The sequence below is a fragment of the Enhydra lutris genome, unplaced genomic scaffold (genome assembly GCF_002288905.1).
Source record: "Enhydra lutris kenyoni isolate GAN:26980312 unplaced genomic scaffold, ASM228890v2 scaffoldscaffold21, whole genome shotgun sequence".
Lineage (NCBI taxonomy): Eukaryota > Metazoa > Chordata > Mammalia > Carnivora > Mustelidae > Enhydra > Enhydra lutris.
In genome coordinates, this window is record NW_019154105.1 from 34,792,293 (window position 1) to 34,811,004 (window position 18,712).

At 40.8% G+C, this 18,712-nt stretch overlaps 1 protein-coding gene across 3 annotated transcripts in view; it reads left to right on the forward strand.

Moving 5' to 3' along the window:
* LOC111149146 (amyloid beta precursor protein binding family B member 2) overlaps positions 1–18,712 on the forward strand; it is a 312,250-nt gene that overhangs the window by 108,283 nt on the left and 185,255 nt on the right. Inside the window, exon 4 of one of the 3 annotated variants that reach the window (XM_022506093.1) lies at positions 10,377–10,445. The exons of the other annotated variants lie outside the window; for them this stretch is intronic. Coding sequence (XP_022361801.1) covers positions 10,427–10,445 — 19 coding nt within the window. The 5' untranslated portion in view covers positions 10,377–10,426. The remainder of the gene's footprint in view (positions 1–10,376; positions 10,446–18,712) is intronic. 3 annotated transcript variants of the gene reach the window in all.

Below are 18,712 nucleotides of genomic sequence, written 5' to 3' on the forward strand. Positions count from 1 at the left end.
ACCCTGGGATCATGACCTGAGCCGAAGGCAGCGGCTTAACCCACTGGGCCACCCAGGTGTCTCTCTACATCTACCTTTATTTTAAGTTTTCTTTTCTTTTTCTTTCTTCCCTTTTTTTTTTTTTTTAAAGATTTTATTTATTTATTTGATAGGCAGAGATCACAAGTCGGCAGAGAGGCAGGCAGAGAGAGAGGGAGAAGCAGGCTCCCCACTGAGCAGAGAGCCCGATGAGGGGCTCGATCCCAGGACCCCGGGATCAGGACCTGAGCTGAAGGCAGATGCTTTAACTCACTGAGCCATCCAGGCGCCCCTATTTTAACTTTTCATTATAACTTTCAGACATACAGAAAAGTTGAACGTCCTGTGTATGTAACACTGTTTATAGTTCATTTTTTTGTTCAATAATATTTAGTAGAGATCTGCCTATGTGACTGTGGAACATTGTCACTTTTAAATAATGCATGATGTTCCATTGTAAAGATGGGATGCTTTATTTAATCAGTTTCCTACTGATGAGGATTCAACTTGTTTCTGATTTTGTTCCTACTAGAAATAACGCTGCCAGTATGTCCTTATGACACATTCCTAAGATTTGCCATCATGGTCTGTTCTAACATGCAGAGTGTCAGTGGTTGTATACTGTGAATGAACAATGGCAGAAATGAAGGATGCAGCCCATATTGGTCACAACATCCCTGTGTAACCTCAGGAGAGCATTAGTGTCCAAGGAACAACTAGATTTCCCACGGTGGTACCGTCACATGGCATCCTACCTCCCCTGCCTCGAGATTCAGGCTAAATCCCGGTGGTTCTCCTGTTACCTCATTTTGGTTATTGTGGCTATAGTTAGTGTATCGTTTACCTGTTGCCACAATTATGTTGCATAAGAACTGCACCAGAGTTCAGGAACTTCAGCAAGAGCTGTTCCTATCTACAGGACGGGCGAGGGGTGCTTGGGTGCTTACGGACTCTGCTGGGTTCTCTTATGAGCCCTGGGTCAGCTGCGGGTACAGTGTGTAGCCCTTTGCAGTAGTCTCCCACGTGTTTGATGGCCAGCTGGCTGAGGCCCGTCAAAGAGGGCCTTGGCCAAGAGGATTCAGCTACCCAAGTCTCTAGCATCCTTCCAAGAGGCCAGCCTGCATGTGTCTTTGTGTGTCCAGATCATAATCTTTTTCAGGGGCTGGAAATGGGCTACGCTTTTCCAGCTTCTGTGTCATCTCTTTGGCTAACCTCTAAATGACCAAAGCAAGCCCCACAGTGACATGTCAAAGGCAGTGAGAAGGGACGACAACTTTATGGAGCAGAGGGCGAAGACACAGAGAGGGGTTGATTGAAGCCATTAATGCAGCCCACCCTCCAAAGCCACCCAAGAGCATATTTTAAACTGACACTTCTTAGAAGCATTAAACATTGCCATTATTTCTAAACGGCAGGCATCGTGCCTTTGACGTATGAAAAATGGGGATCAAATACATTTGTGGGAGAATCATCAAGCTTTTGCTTCACTTAAAGAAATTCTGGTTAAGAGTTATAAAGGTAATTCGTAAGTGGAAAAGTCTACCTTTATTCTGTCTTAAAAATATTTCTTTTCCAATTTTGGTATTTCCCCCTTGGGATACATTTCAGGAAATAGAATTTTCCCTGTCTGTGCATATTTGCCTTTGTTTGATAGTGTTCTTGGAATTGGTTTTAAAATCTGGCTCTGAGGACACCGAATCAAGTAAGATAAAGACCTAGAATCACAAATCAACATCCTTAAGTGTTTTTGCATAATATATGGACATTAGAGATAGGATTAGTCCCTGCGCTTTTGTTGCTGGAACTTCCTTCTATTTTAAGTTGTATAAGTGACAGTTCAGGCTTTTCCAGAACAGTGATTCTCAACAGCATACATGTAGCCACCCAGGTTTGTGGATGGCAAGAAATTATTACTAGTAATTATATCTCAAAAAACTTAAAAAAAATTAGGTTTATTTCCTTAGAGTGGGATATTATATGCCACACCTCTACTTTCTTCTCTGTGGAAGAACAAAATGCTGAAATAAAATTTGCATATGCATATACTTATTAAATACTTTTCATTACCTATGCATCATCAAATTTTAAGTACTTCAGTTGTTTAATGGAAACTGTGTATTGTACTAAGTAGGCAATTCAAAGGACTTTTCAAAGTAAGTTTGACTGTTGTGGAGTCATCTCATGTCACTGCTCCAAATGATAGATCTGAAAATACAGATTAAATTCTTTAGGGGAAAATAGTTAAAACCTTAAAGGATGAACAGATTAGTATGAATTGGAAGCTAGGTCTCATCCTGGAGTGCGATGTCTACTTTAAAAGTACTTATCAACTAATAACAACCCTGCAGATTTTCAAGAGGGTAAGGCGACAGCTTTTTGACAGCCCTTCCTGTGCATGGCAGGTTATAATAATGATTTCAGGAATGGCAGGAAGAAAGATCCCATTGTAATTTAGTTCTTTGTTCCATTCTTGGACTTCGTTTATTACTTGTGAACATTTTCGGGGCGCAGAAGGGGGCAGGAAAAAAAGAAGGAAGATGTGCGCCACCAGAGTTTATAGAGTACTTCTGATGGGTATGCGGCGATCTCCAGGACACCTCACTTTCCTTCAGAAAGCCTACAACCTCGTTGAGAAAACAGGTCATATGTGTTGGAGAAAATAGTATGTGCCAGGCAATAAGCAAAGCAAGCCAGCCTGTTGTATCTCGTTTGATCCTCCTAAGTGTCAGATGGATGGTAATCATGATTTGCAGTTGAATAAAATGTGCCTCAGACATTAAGTATTGGTTCAAGATCCTACAGGACCTCAGTGTCCTATGGATTAGGAAGTGGAGAGAGCACTCGGGGCTGATGTTACTACTTTTAAAGCAGCGGGCTTGGAAGCCTCTAGAACACCCCTTAGGGAGTGTGGAAGGGGGCCCACTACTGGCCTACTTGGGCTTTCTGGGTGGAGACCAGGGATGATAGATGTCTTGCAATACCCAGGACAACCCTATATAACGACGAATATCTTCTTCTGCGAAGCTTGTAAACACCCTACCAGATATTCATGTAGGCAAACAGCATGTTTGGAATCATCCGAGCCCACAAGCCCTAAACATAAAGTATTTTTTATGGCTTTAATATACACTGTTTCTTTCAGAAGTGGAAAACTTCTCTAATTTTAAGATAACGTGTGTTTAACATTTTTGGGGAATTTTCTTAACGTTGTTCAGCATTTTGAAATTGCCGTTCTCGACAGCAGTGCAAATCACGATGTCTGGCTTGACAACACAACATGTGCCTTGGCGACTTTGCATTTATGGTTGTTGCCTTCTCGGTGAATCTCCCGTAGATGCAGGCGTCTGTGGGCTGCTCGTTGTGACAAACATTGTAGATTTGTCCGAAGATTTGCTTATTGAAATGGATCTCTCCTCTTATTTCTCCTTTTCTGAAATTTACATGTATAGATAAGTTGTTTATCTCTGAATTTCACTCAAAATAGTAAGGAGATGTTATAAAATACTTGTTATAGCAAGGGAGTGTTGTTTTTGATAGGATTACGCTGGGTTCGATTTTTCGGGAAAGTAACTATTTGAAGGTAATGAAGGTTTTAAGTAAAGGAGTGATTCTAGAGTCTAATTGGGTATTTAGAGTGTCAGTGCTGAAAGCACTTTATTTTGGAGGTTTTGGGATAAAGGAGTGATTGTGAACACAGCAGCATTTATCTGCTGTTATGAAACTAGGATACCTCTGGGAGGAGGTGTCAGGAGGAATTAGACCAAGGCAGAGCCAGGAGTTGTGGAACTGGGAGAAGGTTATATAACTAAAGCTGTAAAGAGGGAGTGGACAGAACAGAGAGTGAGGCAAACTGAGAAGAATTGGTTAGACTTTTGGGGGACTATTCAAGAAAGACAGGTAAAGTAAAATTCCTTGATTTTTAATTATTTCCCTTATCCCTCTTTGGCATCACTTAAAAGTGCACAGAAAGTTCTCATCACAGGAACAAAAATTTTGTGACTGTGTCTGTTGATAGATGTTAACTGGACTTATTGTGGTGATCATTTTGCAATAAGACATTTTGATTCGTGACATTGTACAACTGAAACTAATAAAATTTTATGTGAACTATTACCTCAATGAAAAACAATAAAGTAAATAATTGAATCAGCTCTTTCTTCAAGGAATTTGCCCTCTGTTAGGAAAAAAGATAAAAATAAAAACTTAATGTCATGTGCTAAGTATAATAATAGCAATACGTTCAAAGTTTAGTGTGGGATAATGTGATTGAAATAATTAGGTAGAAGTGGCTGGGTGGCTCAGTCGCTTAAACCTTCAGCTCAGGTCTTGATCCCAGAGTCCTAGGATGGAGTCCTGCCTCGTTGGGCTCCCTGCTCAGCGGGGAGTCTGCTTCTCTCTCTCCCTCTGCCCCCCCAACACATGTGCTCACACGCTCTCTCTCTGTCTCTTTTTCTTGCGCTCTCTCTCTCTCCAATAAGTAAATAAAATCTTTTTTTTTTAAAAGATTTTATTTATTTATTTGACAGAGATCACAAGTAGGCAGAGAGGCAGGCAGAGAGAGAGAGGGGGAAGCAGGCTCCCCGCTGAGCAGAGAGCACAATGTAGGGCTCAAACCCAGGACCCCGGGATCATGACCTGAGCCGAAGGCAGAGGCTTTAACCCACTGAGCCACCCAGGCGCCCCTAAATAAAATCTTAAAAAAAAAAATAATTAGGTAATTCAAAGAAAATCTTATCAAGGGCACAGTACTTGAGCTGTATCTAAATGGGTGAATGCATGTGAGTTTTCATCCATTTCTTGGAAAAAGAAGAATTACACACAACTGTAGCTTACTCGGGAATAGTTTCTCAACCTTACAGTCAAAAGATCAGGCAGTGAGAGCGGGAGAAGATTCCAGTTTCGGGCAGGGTTGCTGAAAGCCCGCTATGCCCTCCATTGCAGATGGTGACCAAGTAGGGCAGTGTCCTCTCTGCGTACAACTTTCTCGTCCCTCAGACCAGGGATGGTAACTTGCTCCTGCCACTCCTGGAGTCTGCATTATCCCTTGTGGGTTTCCTACTGCCAACCTTTTTTTTTTTTTTGATAGTCCCTAATTAAACCCACCTTACTTTGATTGTGTCATCTGTTTCCTACTTGAAACCTTATGGGTACAGTGTGTAATTGCATACTGAGAAAATGGCAAAACACACAATAACAATAAGAGGAAAATGTCTTTATTCTAAATTACAAATATAATATCACAAATAAAAAGAATAATCAGTACACATCGGGCCTTATTATAGTGAGAGGTAGCATTCTTGGTCAGGGACATATCATATTGAGAGAAATAAAGTCATTGAGGTTTTGATGGTTAAAATAGAAAAAATTGAATTGCTAATATGTAAGATTTTGTATTTACATATTTATATCCAACGGGGAAAAAAAACACAAAGGTACTTATACTGAACCAGATACAAGTGGGAATTTAATTTATTTATGCGCTTATTCATTTGTTTAGGAGTGTGCACGTGATTTCTGCTTGGAGATGCTCTTCTGTGGTCCTGCTCGACATTTAATGAGCTTTAATGGCATTACCACAAGGCATAGAAGCATTAATTTTCATTAATGGGGCACAGGAAAATGCTGCTGGAAGGAAACTATTGTTACTAGATTATTTCATTGATACAGTTTTTATGCTTTGTTTTAAAATCAGCTGTTAGGTCATGATCTCAGGGTTCTGAGATCGAGCCCCGTGTGGGCTACCTGCTCAGTGCAGGGTCTGCTTGAGATTCTCTCCCTCCCCCGTATGCTCTCTCTGTCTCTCAAATAAAAAATAAATAAATAAATAAATAAATAAAATCTTTATTAAAAAAATAAAACAAAATCACAACTATAGTCTCAGGGCATCTGGTTGGCTCAGTTGGTTAGGCATCTGACTCTTGATTTCAGCTCAGGTCATGACCTCAGGGTCATAGGATCGAGCCCCAGTTGGGCTCTGCACTCAGTGGGGAGTTTGCTGGAGATGCTTTCTCCCCTCCCCCTGCTTTCCCCCCACTTACATTCTCTCTCTCTCTCAAAAATAAATAAGTAAAATCTTAAAGAAAATAAAATTACAGCTGTATTCTTTTTTTTTTTTTTTTTAAGATTTTATTCATTTATTTATCAGAGAGAAAGATCACAAGTAGGCAGAGATTCAGGAAGAGAGAGAGGGGGAAACAGGCTCCCTGCTAGGCAGAGAGCCTGATGTGGGGCTTGATCCCAGGACCCTGAGATCATGACCTGAGCCGAAGGCAGAGGCTTTAACCCACTGAGCCACCCAGGCGCCCCTAAAATCACAGCTGTATTCTTTTTTTTTTTTTAATTTTATTTATTTATTTGAGAGAGAGAGAGAGAGAGAGAGAGATCACAAGTAGGCAGAGAGGCAGGCAGAGAGAGGAGGAAGCAGGCTCACTGCTGAGCAGAGAGCCTGATGTGGGGCTCGATCCCAGGACCCTGAGATCATGACCTGAGCCGAAGGCAGAGGCTTAACCCACTGAGCCATCCAGGTGCCCCTCACAGCTGTATTCTTAACGTGGAGCTTGTAGTGGCCTGTGTGAGTCTCTGACGTCTTTGAACTCAGTATGTGGTTTCATGGAAACATGTACTTGTTCTGATACTGACCGACCTTTTCCAGCTTTACAGCTGGGGGAGCGTTTCTGCCTATCTTTGCTTTTATGGGAAAGGTAGATAATATTTTGATGAGGGTAAAGTTTCAGAGTCTGTCTGCATTCCCTTGATCAGCAGTTCTCCAACAGAAAAGTAATGAGCCACTGATGTTATCTGAAATTTTTTAGTAACCACATTATCAAAAAAAAAAGTGAAATTAATTTAACAGTATGTTTTATTTAACTCCGTATATCCAAAAGAGCATCATTTCAACATGTAATCAATGTTTTAAAATTATTAATGAGAGATTTTACTTTTTTTCATGCAAAGTATTTAAAATCCATGTGATTTACATTTCTAGCACTCAATGTGGATGCAGAATTTTCAATAGAAATACTGGATCTTTATTTAGATTTCATAAAATGTGTTATTGAAAAAGTAGCTTCACCTACCCAAGAAGTTCCCTTCAACAGTCAAGTATCAGTTTATAAATTTAGATTTACTTTTTATATAAATTTAGGTTTAAATTAATTATAATGAAATAAAATGAGAAATTCTGTTCCTTAGTTATACTAGTCACTCAGGTGTTCGTTAGCTCCAGTTGCTCCTCATGGCTGCCATATTGGACCGCATGGCTACAGATTATTTTATTATTATTATTATTTTATTTTATTATTTTTTTAAGCTTTACTGATTTATTTGAGAGAAAGTAAAGGAGCATGGGTGTGTGGCAGGGAGGGCCAGAGGGAGAGGGAGAGAGGGAATCTCTAGTAGATTCTCCACAGAGTGGAGAGCCCAATTTAGGGCTCGATATCACAACCTTGAGATCATGACCTGAGCCAAAATCAAGAGTCCCATGCTTACCTGACCGAGCCACCCAGGTGCCTTAGCCGCGGATTATTCTTAAACCATAAATTGCTTTTGTATTTCTCAGGTTACTTTTTTTTTTTTTAAAGCATCTTATTTATTTATTTGACAGTGAGAGAGAGAGAAAGCAAGTGAGAGAGAAAACACAAGCAGGAGGAGTGGGAGAGGAAAAAGCAGGCTTCCCGTTGAGCAGAGAGCCCAGTGTGGGGGCTCGATCCCAGGACGCTGGGATCATGACCTGAGCCGAAGGCAGAGGCTTAATGCCTGGGCCACCCAGGCACCCTCCAGGTTACTTTTTATGTAGAAGTAGTCCATGCCTCAAAGTCCTTAGAAACTTTTTATCAGATTAGGTTTATTCATCAAGGGAGATAAATGCCTAGGGAAAAATAGCTCTGCATGTTTGTACTTTATTCCTGGGGCCGCCTTGCACAGAGTAGGTGTTTAATAAATGTTTACCTAGCTAAATCCTGTTTAGTCCTCAAATTGCAACTTAAATTGCACTGTCTCCAGGAAATAAGTGTCTCCTGACTCTCTCGTCTATCCCGTGTTGCTTCATTCCATTTTCTCAGAAAACTGAGTTCTTTTCCTCCAGGTCATAGACCTGTATAAACGGAGATGAATAATTTTCTGATTAACGTCCATCTTCCTGATAGCTTGTCTATAAGTTCCATGAGAAGGGGGAATGTGTTTTGTTCACTAAAGTGTCCCCTCCTCCTAGCATCACACATGGTGTGTGTGGAATAAATATTGGTCAGATAATAATAGCACAGGGCCATTTAGAATAGGAAGCAATTAGCCAGAATGTCAATTCATAACTTCATAGAAGTTGGAGATTCTTTCATGCTGGGGAGAAGGAATTTTTTTTTTTTAAGATTAGATGCTCTGAAAAATTAGATTCTTAAGGTTTGTTCAAGTCTTTTACTCCTATAAGTATGCCTCTTAGCTTTCTCTCTGTTTATTAATATTCATTGCCTCGAAATAGCTATTACATCACATCTAGCTCTGCTTATAACTTAAGGTATGCTGAAGACAAAAACTTAAAAAAAAAAAGAAAACTGAATTTTAAAATACTTTTCAGGAGCTGAGAAGGGAATAGGAAAAAGACAAAGGTGAATAGAGGAAGCATCTTTTGCTGTTTCAGGGCAATTTAAAATAAACCCACCCTTTTAATTATAGCAGAGTAATGAGCCTTACCCACAATATGTGGAAATATAATTAAAAATGTATTGTGGGTCAGTAGACCAAGTTGTCGGGTCATTATCGGAATCATAAAGTTGGGAGTAATGCCCATTAAAGGTACTAGTTTGGAAAGGTTAGAAAAGAATTTAGTATCCACAAATATAAAGCTAAGCAATTTGAATAATGATTTAGAAAACTGCCAACATTTGACTTTAAAAAAAAACAAAAACAAAAACTTCTCCTATAACTATAATAAACACATAGAATTGTACGTGTGAGGGTACCGCTTGATGAATAAATAAAATCTTTAAAAAAAATAAATTCTCTGTGTAAATGTATACATTTGTGTGTGTGTATGCAGTCACGTGCATGCTTTTAAAAATTGTACTCAAATTTGATTTTGCCCTGCTGTCCATGTTACTCAACACTTAGTGATATGTCGTTAAGCCCTTTTCATATCAGCTCATGTAGATCCACTATGTTTTTCCTAATAGTGCACAATACTCCATTGTCTGGAGGTATCATAATTTAATGAACCAGCTGTCCACTGAAGAACAGTTAGTTACTGATCTTTTGCTTTTAGAACAAGAGTCCATGTAGGTTTATCTCTAAAATAAATTCTCAGAAATGGAATTGCTGGGATGCCTGGTGGCTCAGTCCATTAAGCATCTGTCTGCCTTTGGTTCAGGTCATGATCTCAGGACTGTGGGATCGAGTCCCGTATCAGGCTCCGTGCTCAGTGGGGAACCTGCTTCTCCCTCTACCTGCCGCTCTCTCTGTATGTGTGCGCTCTCTGTCAAATAAATAAATAAGATCTTAAAAAAAAAAAAAGGGAATTGCTGAGTAGTGGGGGTCTATGCATTCTAAATTTGCTCAGATATTTCTAAATGGCTCTTGAAAAAGTTTTGCCAGCTTTTACTCCCATTAGCAAGTTTTGAAAATTCCTATTTCCAGTGTTGTTGCTTTCAGTTATGTGCTATTAAGCTTGTTAATCTCTGCAGTCTGATAGAGGAAAACAGCGAGTTGTTGTTATTTAAATTTGCGTTTTCTTTAGTTTTGACTAAGGTTAGTTATTTATATGTTTGTTGGACATTTGCGTTTCTCTTGGGACTTGTCCTGACCTTTGCTCATTTTCCTACAGGCTTGTTCATATTTTTCTTAATAACTTCAAGGAAATTCTTCATAACTTCAAGGAGCTCTTTCTGTATAAATGAAATTAGCCTCTTTGTGTCCTTGTAATGTTAATTTTTTTCAGTTTGTTTTTTTGTCTTTACTGTGTTTATAGTCATTTTGTATTCCCAAACAGAATGTTTGCTTTTTTATGTGGTGAAATGTACCAGTTTTTTCCTCACTGCCTTCTGAATTGTGCTTTTAATGAGAAAAAGCATTGGAAAGTTGAGACACATAGATAAATAACAAGACAAAGACAGACAGATAACTGCAGCCTGGCATGGGGAAAAAAAAAAATCTCAAGAAATGTTTGTGGGAAATGTGGTTAAGCAGAAATTCAAGTTTCAGTCAAATGTGTTTTTACCAACTATAAATAAACAAAAATTTGGATATTATCTGCCAAAAATTGTTTCACGTTTTTGACAGCTTTTGGAAGAATCGTCAATGCTATGATTTTTTTTTTTCTTGTATGTTTTGTTATTTGGGATTTTAATTTCTCCAATGATCCCTCTTTTCAGATTTCAAATTATAACCTAGTTCCTGCACCACAGCTGGAGTCCCGTGACCCATGTCAGAAGTACTTCCAGGTCAGACCCACTTCCGCATATTTCAATGCAGAGAAGCAGTTGAATATTAAAACTTGAACAAATGGATATGATGGATGATTGTTCGGATGTTAAACATGGTTTGCTAAAATGGCGTGTTTTTGCTTGTTCTTGTTCATTAATGTATTAGAAAAGGAGATTGTTAAAATAAGATCGAAAAATCCATTGGACTTACGTGTATTTGTGTAATAATTGCATGACTCTAGTAATAGCATAATGTAAAAATATTTTAGTTGATTATAACAGGAAACTAAAGCTATGTCAGATTTTGCCATCGGGTATTGCCTATGGTAGCCTGTAAATACTTATGTACGGACAATGAGGTGGTGTTGGTGGTGAGTCTCCATAAACAGCATCTTCGCCATTGTTGGGTTTGTCTAGAGTCGAACTCCTCAGGTCAGTATTCTCCCGGATCTAGTGCTGATTAAGTTTAGGCCTTAAGGAAACCACCTTAATTTTATTGTACATTCCTCTCTTTGTGTCAGGATGGATGCTAGACCATACACGATGTGGTGTGGGATTTACTTCTTTGCCTCACAGTAATATAACGAGGAAGAAGTAATTGCAGTAACATTTTGAATTAAACACAGGATAGGACTGCAAATCAAAGAGGAATCTGGGGGAATCCATATTTTGTTAGCGTATAAACCACAAAGCAAATTCTGAGTTTTTACGTAAGTAGATTTAAGCCATGGACAAATAGGTATTAAAATCTCTTAGTTCTGTCTTTAAACTCCGGAAGTACGTCCAAGCTGTTTTCTCCTTTATGTAATACTTCATGTTCTGTTTCAACAGAAAACTAAATAAAACATAATAGAATAAACACTAAGCTCAGTAGAGATATATGAACCACAGGTAATACCTTTTTTATTCAAAACAGCCAATAACAATGTGACAAATCTAAACTCGCTCAGGAAAATTAGGAACTTAGAGCTGATTCTCAGAGGCCTCTCATCACCCTGTGATAATTTAGGGGCAGGCAATAGATTTTCTTTGTAAATACATATTTGAACAGGCCTATTAATTTTGGTAAATCAAGGCAAAGATGTGTGTCCTTTTAAAAAACGCAGTTTAAATTGTTGCGAATGATTCCTTTTAGGAACTCTTTAGCATTTAAAATTTTTTAGCGCATGGCAAGATCAGCTCTGTATAGAAACTAAGAACAAAGCTGGCAAGTATGTAAAATGTGTTTTCCTCTCCATGGAAGTGAACTGATCAAATAGCTTCTAGGAGTTTCTTGCTGTCACTTATATTGTATTATGCTAATGTATTCCTTCTTCCTAATGGTACTCAAGTTGCTTTTATTTGCTGGTAGGTATATGAGAGATAATGACACTGTTATCCAGCAGGGTTTTCCATTGACAGTTAATACTATCATATATTAGTCTAGGATATGACACATTTAACAAGGAAAGCAGTATTCTTAATTCCGTGGAGTGTATATTCCAATCATTTTTTACTTGAAAATTCAGGTGACAGCTAGTGCAGCAGAGTGGGGACCAATAACTAAAGTCAGGTAGCCTCTGTCCCCCTTCTCGACTCCTGGGAGCTGTGACTAGAGGGAGCCTTTTAAAAAGCAAACATACCCCAGAACATATACCATTATCCGCCTGGAAGATGCCTCTTGAACCTTTCAGGTTCAACTCAGGAGTCCCTTCCAAGCAGGTCTCTCAGCCCGTGGCATAGTCTGGCAGTTACCCTGTTTCAAAGATTCTGTCATTGTTTTAGATTCCCTGTTGGAATTGACGTGAGGCCCACTTCTCAGTTACTCAAGACAACCTGTGTCGTTACTTGATTGCTCACCTGCTTTTTCTCACCTAAACCGGTATCTCAAGCTTGATCATTTGACTGTATTCATCAGACTTGTTCATAAAAGTCTAAAGCTGTCTTTAAAACATACATTAATCTTCCAAAGACATTAAGGCTCTTCCAAACAATGAAAATGGCTTAGAAATTGAGCACAGAAAACATCCTTGGAATAAGCATACACTGTCCCAAGCTTTGAAGGTCTTTATTCTTATTTGGATATACAAATTCCGACTTGGGTTTCCAAAACAGCTTATCTTCCCATTTGCCACAGGGGATTTGGGGATGCCAGGCTTCCTCACCTGGCATGCCTTTCTCATCCTGGCCCACCGGTGGACTCCAGCCTACCCTTCAAGACCCAGCTCAGCCGTGCTTTTTCAGGGTCTCTCTTTCCTCATCCCAAATGCCTTTTTCTCTTAAAATTCTGCCTACTTGAACCATGGCGAGTTTCTTTAATAACTGTTCCTTCTCATTGCCCACTCTGACTGTTCCTTTCTTCTTCTTCTTTTTTTTTTTTTTTTTTTAAGATTTTATTTATTTATTTGACAGAGAGAGAGAGAGACAGAGAGCAAGTGAGCACAAGCAGGGGGAGTCGCAGAGGGAGAGGGGGAAGCAGACTTCTGACTGAGCAAGGAGCCTCATGCGGGGCTCGATCCCAGCACCCTGGGATCACGACCTGAGCCGAAGGCACACGCTTTTCTGACTGAGCCGCCCAGCTGCCCCTCTGACTGAGTATCTTGAAGAAAAGTATCTGGTACATCTCTGTCGTGTCTCCTCACCTCCCCTTGGGATGATTAAAAAGCCAGTCCTCAGGCACTTAAGTTCAGTGGGCATGGGAAACCCTTAGGTGGGTGACACCTAGCTGTTGAAATCACCCTTGTCCCCTAAAGCCTGGAGAAGTTGCCCTGTGACTCAGCTGTGTGAAGCTGCTCCTTTGGCTTTAGAAACTAACCAAGGTTAGGGGCGCCAGGGTGGCTCAGTTGGATGAGTGTCTAGTTCTTGGTTTCGGCTCAGGTCATGATCTCAGGGTCCTGGGATCAAGCCCCATGGCGAGCTCTGCGCTCAGTAGCGAGTGTGTTTGAGGATTCTTCCCTGTCTCTCCCTCTGCCTCTACACCCCACGCCACCACCGTCACAAGCATGCTCTCTCTTTATCTCTTTCTCTCTCTCCAAAATAAATAAATAAATCTTTAAAAAAAAAAAAAAAAAAAAAAAGAAAGAAACTTCCAAGGTTCTAATGCTGTGATCTCTCCGCCTCAGTGACCCATAACCTTTGCCTCTTTTGTTCAGAGGGAAGTTCTTATCATTTTTGTCACATTGAGAGTTTACTTTCATGAGTAATTTCAGGAAACCAGCCTTCTTTTGCCTCTCCTTCCTAAAAGAAAAAAAAAATCCGAGTTATTTTATTTCCTTCATACTTTGAGGTCTAGTTCAAAAGGCAACATTCCTCAGGGTAGAAGTTCGGCTGTTAACTCCTCAGTGGAAATAAAACTGTGTAGCAGAGAACTGAAAATGGAGAAACTGTCAAGTTTCACCAACGAGCAGGGCAAACCTGGAGCTTCCCTGGGCCATTTGTCAATTTCCGATTTTGTCAACGTGTCACTGGAGCACATGGAGAGCAGCAGGGTATAGAGAGAAGAGTTTTCTGTCATTCATGACAAAAATTTTCCTTTGACAGATGCCTAGAGGTCTCAGAAAAGAGAAACCGAGGGGGCAGGTTTAACTACGGGTTCCAGCATGGGTTTCTATTAGGATGTCATCCGAATTACGGGATTCTGTCTCCGTGCTGGGATCTTTGCAACTCTGGGTGTCTGGAAAGCCTGGTTAGTCATGGACTTTAAGTAACCCTGGCTTACTTCATTTTGTTTAGGCCTCACAAAAAATACTCCATTTATTAACAAAGCCTTTTTTTTTTTCAGTTGCTGGAAGGAGAAGACTCAGTTTAAAGTGGTTTAAGCCCACACAAAAAATCAGTTGACTTTAACAGCCAAGAAGCCTAGGGGTATCCTGTTTCAGGTGTGGCTTGTTTTAGGGATTCCAACAACATCATTAGAGTTTCTTCCTCCCTCTCTGTCTCATAGATCTACTTGCTCATTGGTCCTTGCTAATGTTAGTTGCCTCTTCATGGTGACCCTTCAAAGTTCTAGGATCTTCTAGTTCAAGAACAAGAGAAAAGAGAGCACCTCTTTTCTGATCGTTCCGCCAACAGTCTTAGGACTGGCTTTGTGTGGGTCACCTGCTTTTCCTTGAGCCGGTCACCACAGTCATGGGGATTTGCTACTCTGACTGGCTGGGCCTGGGCCCTGTCCTCCACAAAGCAAGGGGCAGTGTCATCTCTGCCTGAAACACATGGGCTGAACCCCGAGAACGTAAGCTGCACACGAGTAGGTGTTTTTCTTTTGTCAGTTTTGCCCACTGCTATAACCTCAGCAGTTAGAAGGCTTTTGCATGGCCATGCACCAGAGAATCTGTTGAAATGAAGGAATGAAAGTGTAGAAAGGTTGATTCCCCAAGAAAAATTGTGGGGCTGTTACTGGTTAAAGAGGAAGCACATGCCGGGCTATAACAGATGTTTCCCTATGGGCGTGCAGGAGAGCGATGGTTGTAGTAATACTAGCTCTTGTGACACTCTCAACTTATATCCATCTCTGCAATAGAAATCGATCTTCCTGCATTGATGTTGGGGCTTGATAACAGCATGACGAGCAGCTGTAGAGGTAATGGCCAAGTCTTGAGGGCCCATCTCACCACCAGAAATCCAAGAGCAGAACCCCCTCTGTACTAAAGACTCTTGGGGTCACCAGCATTTGCTTACCCATTCCTCATTCATTTCACTTATTTTGTGTACTGTCATATTCTTGGCCTTGAGAAGAGCAGCTAGCACATAGCAGATGCTTGATGGTTATTTAGTTAATGAATGAGTGGATGGATTAATGAATCAAACATTTATTGAGTACTCTTCTATGCCAGGCTGTGTTGAAAGACCCTGGAAACTCTGGGAATATAAAAATGAAAGGGAAATGCAAATCGAAATGACAACAAGATGTCACTTCATACCTCCTTGGATGGCTAGCATAAAAAAGACACAACAAGTGTTGGGGAGGATGTGGAGAAATTAGAACCTTCATCCATTGCTGGTGGGAATGTAAAATGGTGCCCCTGCCTTGTAAAACCACTTGCAGGTCCTCGAAAGGTCATATGTATTTAATTATATAACTTTATGTATAATATTATGTAACTATATAAATACATATAATTGTATGTATTTCATTATATAACCAAATATATATTATATACATATGATATATATTATTATATATTAATTACGTATATAATTAGCAATTCCTCTCCTGGGTTACACCCACGAGAATTGAAAACATACGTTCATACAAAGCCTTGTATGTGAATATTCATAGCAGCATGGTTTATAATAGCTAAAACATGGAAACATTCCAAATGTTCATGAACTGATGAACACTTAAATAAAATGTGGTCTGTCGATACCATGGAATATGATTTGGCCACAAAAAGGAATGAAGTACTGATACATACGACAAGAAGGATGAACCCTGATGATCCACTAAGTGAGGAAAGCCAGTCTCAAAAGATCACATGTCCTGTGGTGGTTGTATTTACATGAAATGTCTAGAATGGGCACTCCGTAAGGACGGAAAGTAGGTTAGTGGTTGCCAGGAGCTTGGGCATGGGAGGAACAGAGGGTGACTGCTGATGAGCGGAGGGTTTCTTGTTGGGGTGATAATTGCACTCTGCCATTAGACCCTAGTAATGGATGGACAATTCTGAGAATATTCTAAACACCCCTAAACCGTACACTTTTAAAAGTGAGCTGTATGATATGTAAATTATATCTTGATAAAACTGTCCTAAAAAATGAATAGAACAGTCACTGCCCTCAAGGAACTTACAATTTAGAAGGGGAGATAGATGTCTCCGTGCCTGGAAGTGCTGATGGGAACAGCCTGCTACATACCTAGCATGGAACAGGCAGCAGCCATCGTTGTGTATAGGAGTCAGAGGAAGGCTAAAGGGATGGGGTTTTAAAGGATTCATAGGCGTTTTCAGGTGGGGTATATAGGGTTGGGGGGGTAGGGGAGATGAGGGCAAAGGACATTCCTAGGCAGAGGTAGCAAACTCCTTGTGCAAGGGGAAAGAGTTGAGAAGGGGCTTGGCATTGTCAGGTAGGTTGATTGTGGCCGCCTTGTAGAGAACAGGGTCGGGGTTGCGGGGCGGAGCGGGGTGCAGTGATGGGGGATGTGACTAGAAGGGTCCACTGAGACCAGCGTAGGGGAATTTGAAGTGGTTGTAGAGTGAGCTTTTGAACAAATAGATGGTTGACTAGTAGATGGTTTTAAGCAGGAGAGCTCCATGATCAGTTTGTTTTCAGAACGATACAGGGCAACACGCGATAGGCTAGGCCACAGAGCTGTTATGCTTGCGGATTTAGAAAGAAACTGATAAGTGATGCAGGCCTGAAAGCAGGCGGGGAGGAGGGGGGAGGGGGAAATGCGATTTGCTAGAGGAACGCTTCAAAGAAAACAGAGTATTCAGTAGGATAAGAAACTGATGAAGGGCTATCCCTATGCTTCTGGTCCGGGAAATGTAGGGTGGCAATGCCATGAGTTCTCGCTTCGGGTCTAGCCCACGTGTCAGTGGATTTAACTCCATCCCCCTAATTTATAGGGAGTATTAGACCAAGTGGTCTTTGATCTCAAATCTATAGTAAGATCATGGGAGGCAAAGATAAGTGGAAGTGGCTTGAATGCCCCAACTTCTGGGCCTCCATATAGTACTAGTATTGGGGAAAGCAGGCTAAACTGTCTTCCATGGAGAAGAGTGAAAGCAAAAGTTGGGTGAGGGGGACTGGTCCTCGGGCAGAAGAGGAAGATAGTCGTCCTTTCATTTTTGTAGCCACAGAGAATTAGTTTTTCTCCAGAATTGTTAGTTTTTATATTATTGTTGTATTGCTCTTTCTCATCATATATGATTCTCTTCTGTTTATTGTTACTAATGATGCTGGTGGTAAATATGAGGAAGGAGGGGAACAGAGGAAGGCCTGGAATTGGGTGCTGGGGAGCACGGCGGTGACAGGAGCATTGTGCCGTGTGCACCAGAGCTGTTCATTGCAGAGCTTGGAAAACTTGGAGCTGGTAGGATGACAGCTGATGAGAAATCAGGTCTGATAGAGAAGTATACCAGTCTGTTCTGGGTCACAGCACGTGTACTTTTGACTCAAAATAGCCTTTTCTTCTTCAGGGAGTTATGGCAGAATTGAACAAGAATGTTCTTGAGCCAAGACCAAGGAGCAAAAGAAATCAGTCTGGATAGTATCTTGAAAGATTTTATTTTAAATCTTGCTCAGATGCTACATGGGATAAAAGCTTGAGAAAAGCTAGACTTTTAATATAAACATTTCTTGAGATGTTAACGAAACACTTTTTTTTTTTTGTCCCATTGTAGTCAATGATTTATTCTACAGACATGCATGGAGTACCTACTGTATGCTGTGCTCCTGTTCTGGTCACTGGAGGTCAGAGTCTAATGGAAACTCCAACAGGGCAAAAATAACACAATGGGGATGTTGCTGTCATAGAGATGAGTGTAGGAAGGTTTGGGAGTATAGAAGGAGCCCTGGAATCTGCCTGGAGGGGCAAGAAGACAGTTCACAACTAGGTGATACTTACCTTGAATCTTAAGGGTGAAATAGAAACTTGCCAGATAGGAGGGAAGGATGCTGAGAAGGTGTGCAAAGACAAGGAAAGGGGGCACGCATGATCAGAGCGTTCCAAGTGCTTCTGAAATCATTATCTGGTTCTAGTGGTTTTCGACCTTGGCCACACATTGGAATCACCCTGACGGGCCCTGGCCCCAGGCTGATTGAATCAGACTCTTTAGGGTGTCTTTAGGAGTGGGCCTTAGCCTTCTGTGCTTTTTTAAAAAAGCTCCCCAAGGGATGCATGATGCTGGGGTTGAAAACCTATCCTTGTTCCTGTGACACCTGTTTCTTGACCTTGTGTGGAGTCCTCAGATCCCTTGGCCTTTTCTTCCCAGCTCTCCGTCCCCTTCCTGGCTCCATTCCCTGTCCTCTCCAGGCCATACCCAGAATGCATGCCTTGTCTGTCCCCCCACCCGCCACTGTAATCCTGTCCGCCTCTGTGACTATGTGTTTCCCCCTCCCATTCAGTGGGTTGCCTTTTCATTGTGTGGATGGTTTCCTTTGCTGTGCAGATTTTTTGGGTGGATGCAGTCCTGCTTGTTTATTTTTGCTTTTGTTGCCTTTACTTTTGGTGTCAAATCCAAAAAACTATTGCCAAAACCCATGTCAAGGGGTTTACTGCCTGTGTTTTCTTCTAGAAACTTAACGGTTTCAAGTCTTATGTTCAAGTCTTTCATCCATTTTGAGTTAATGTTTGTGTGGGAGTTAAG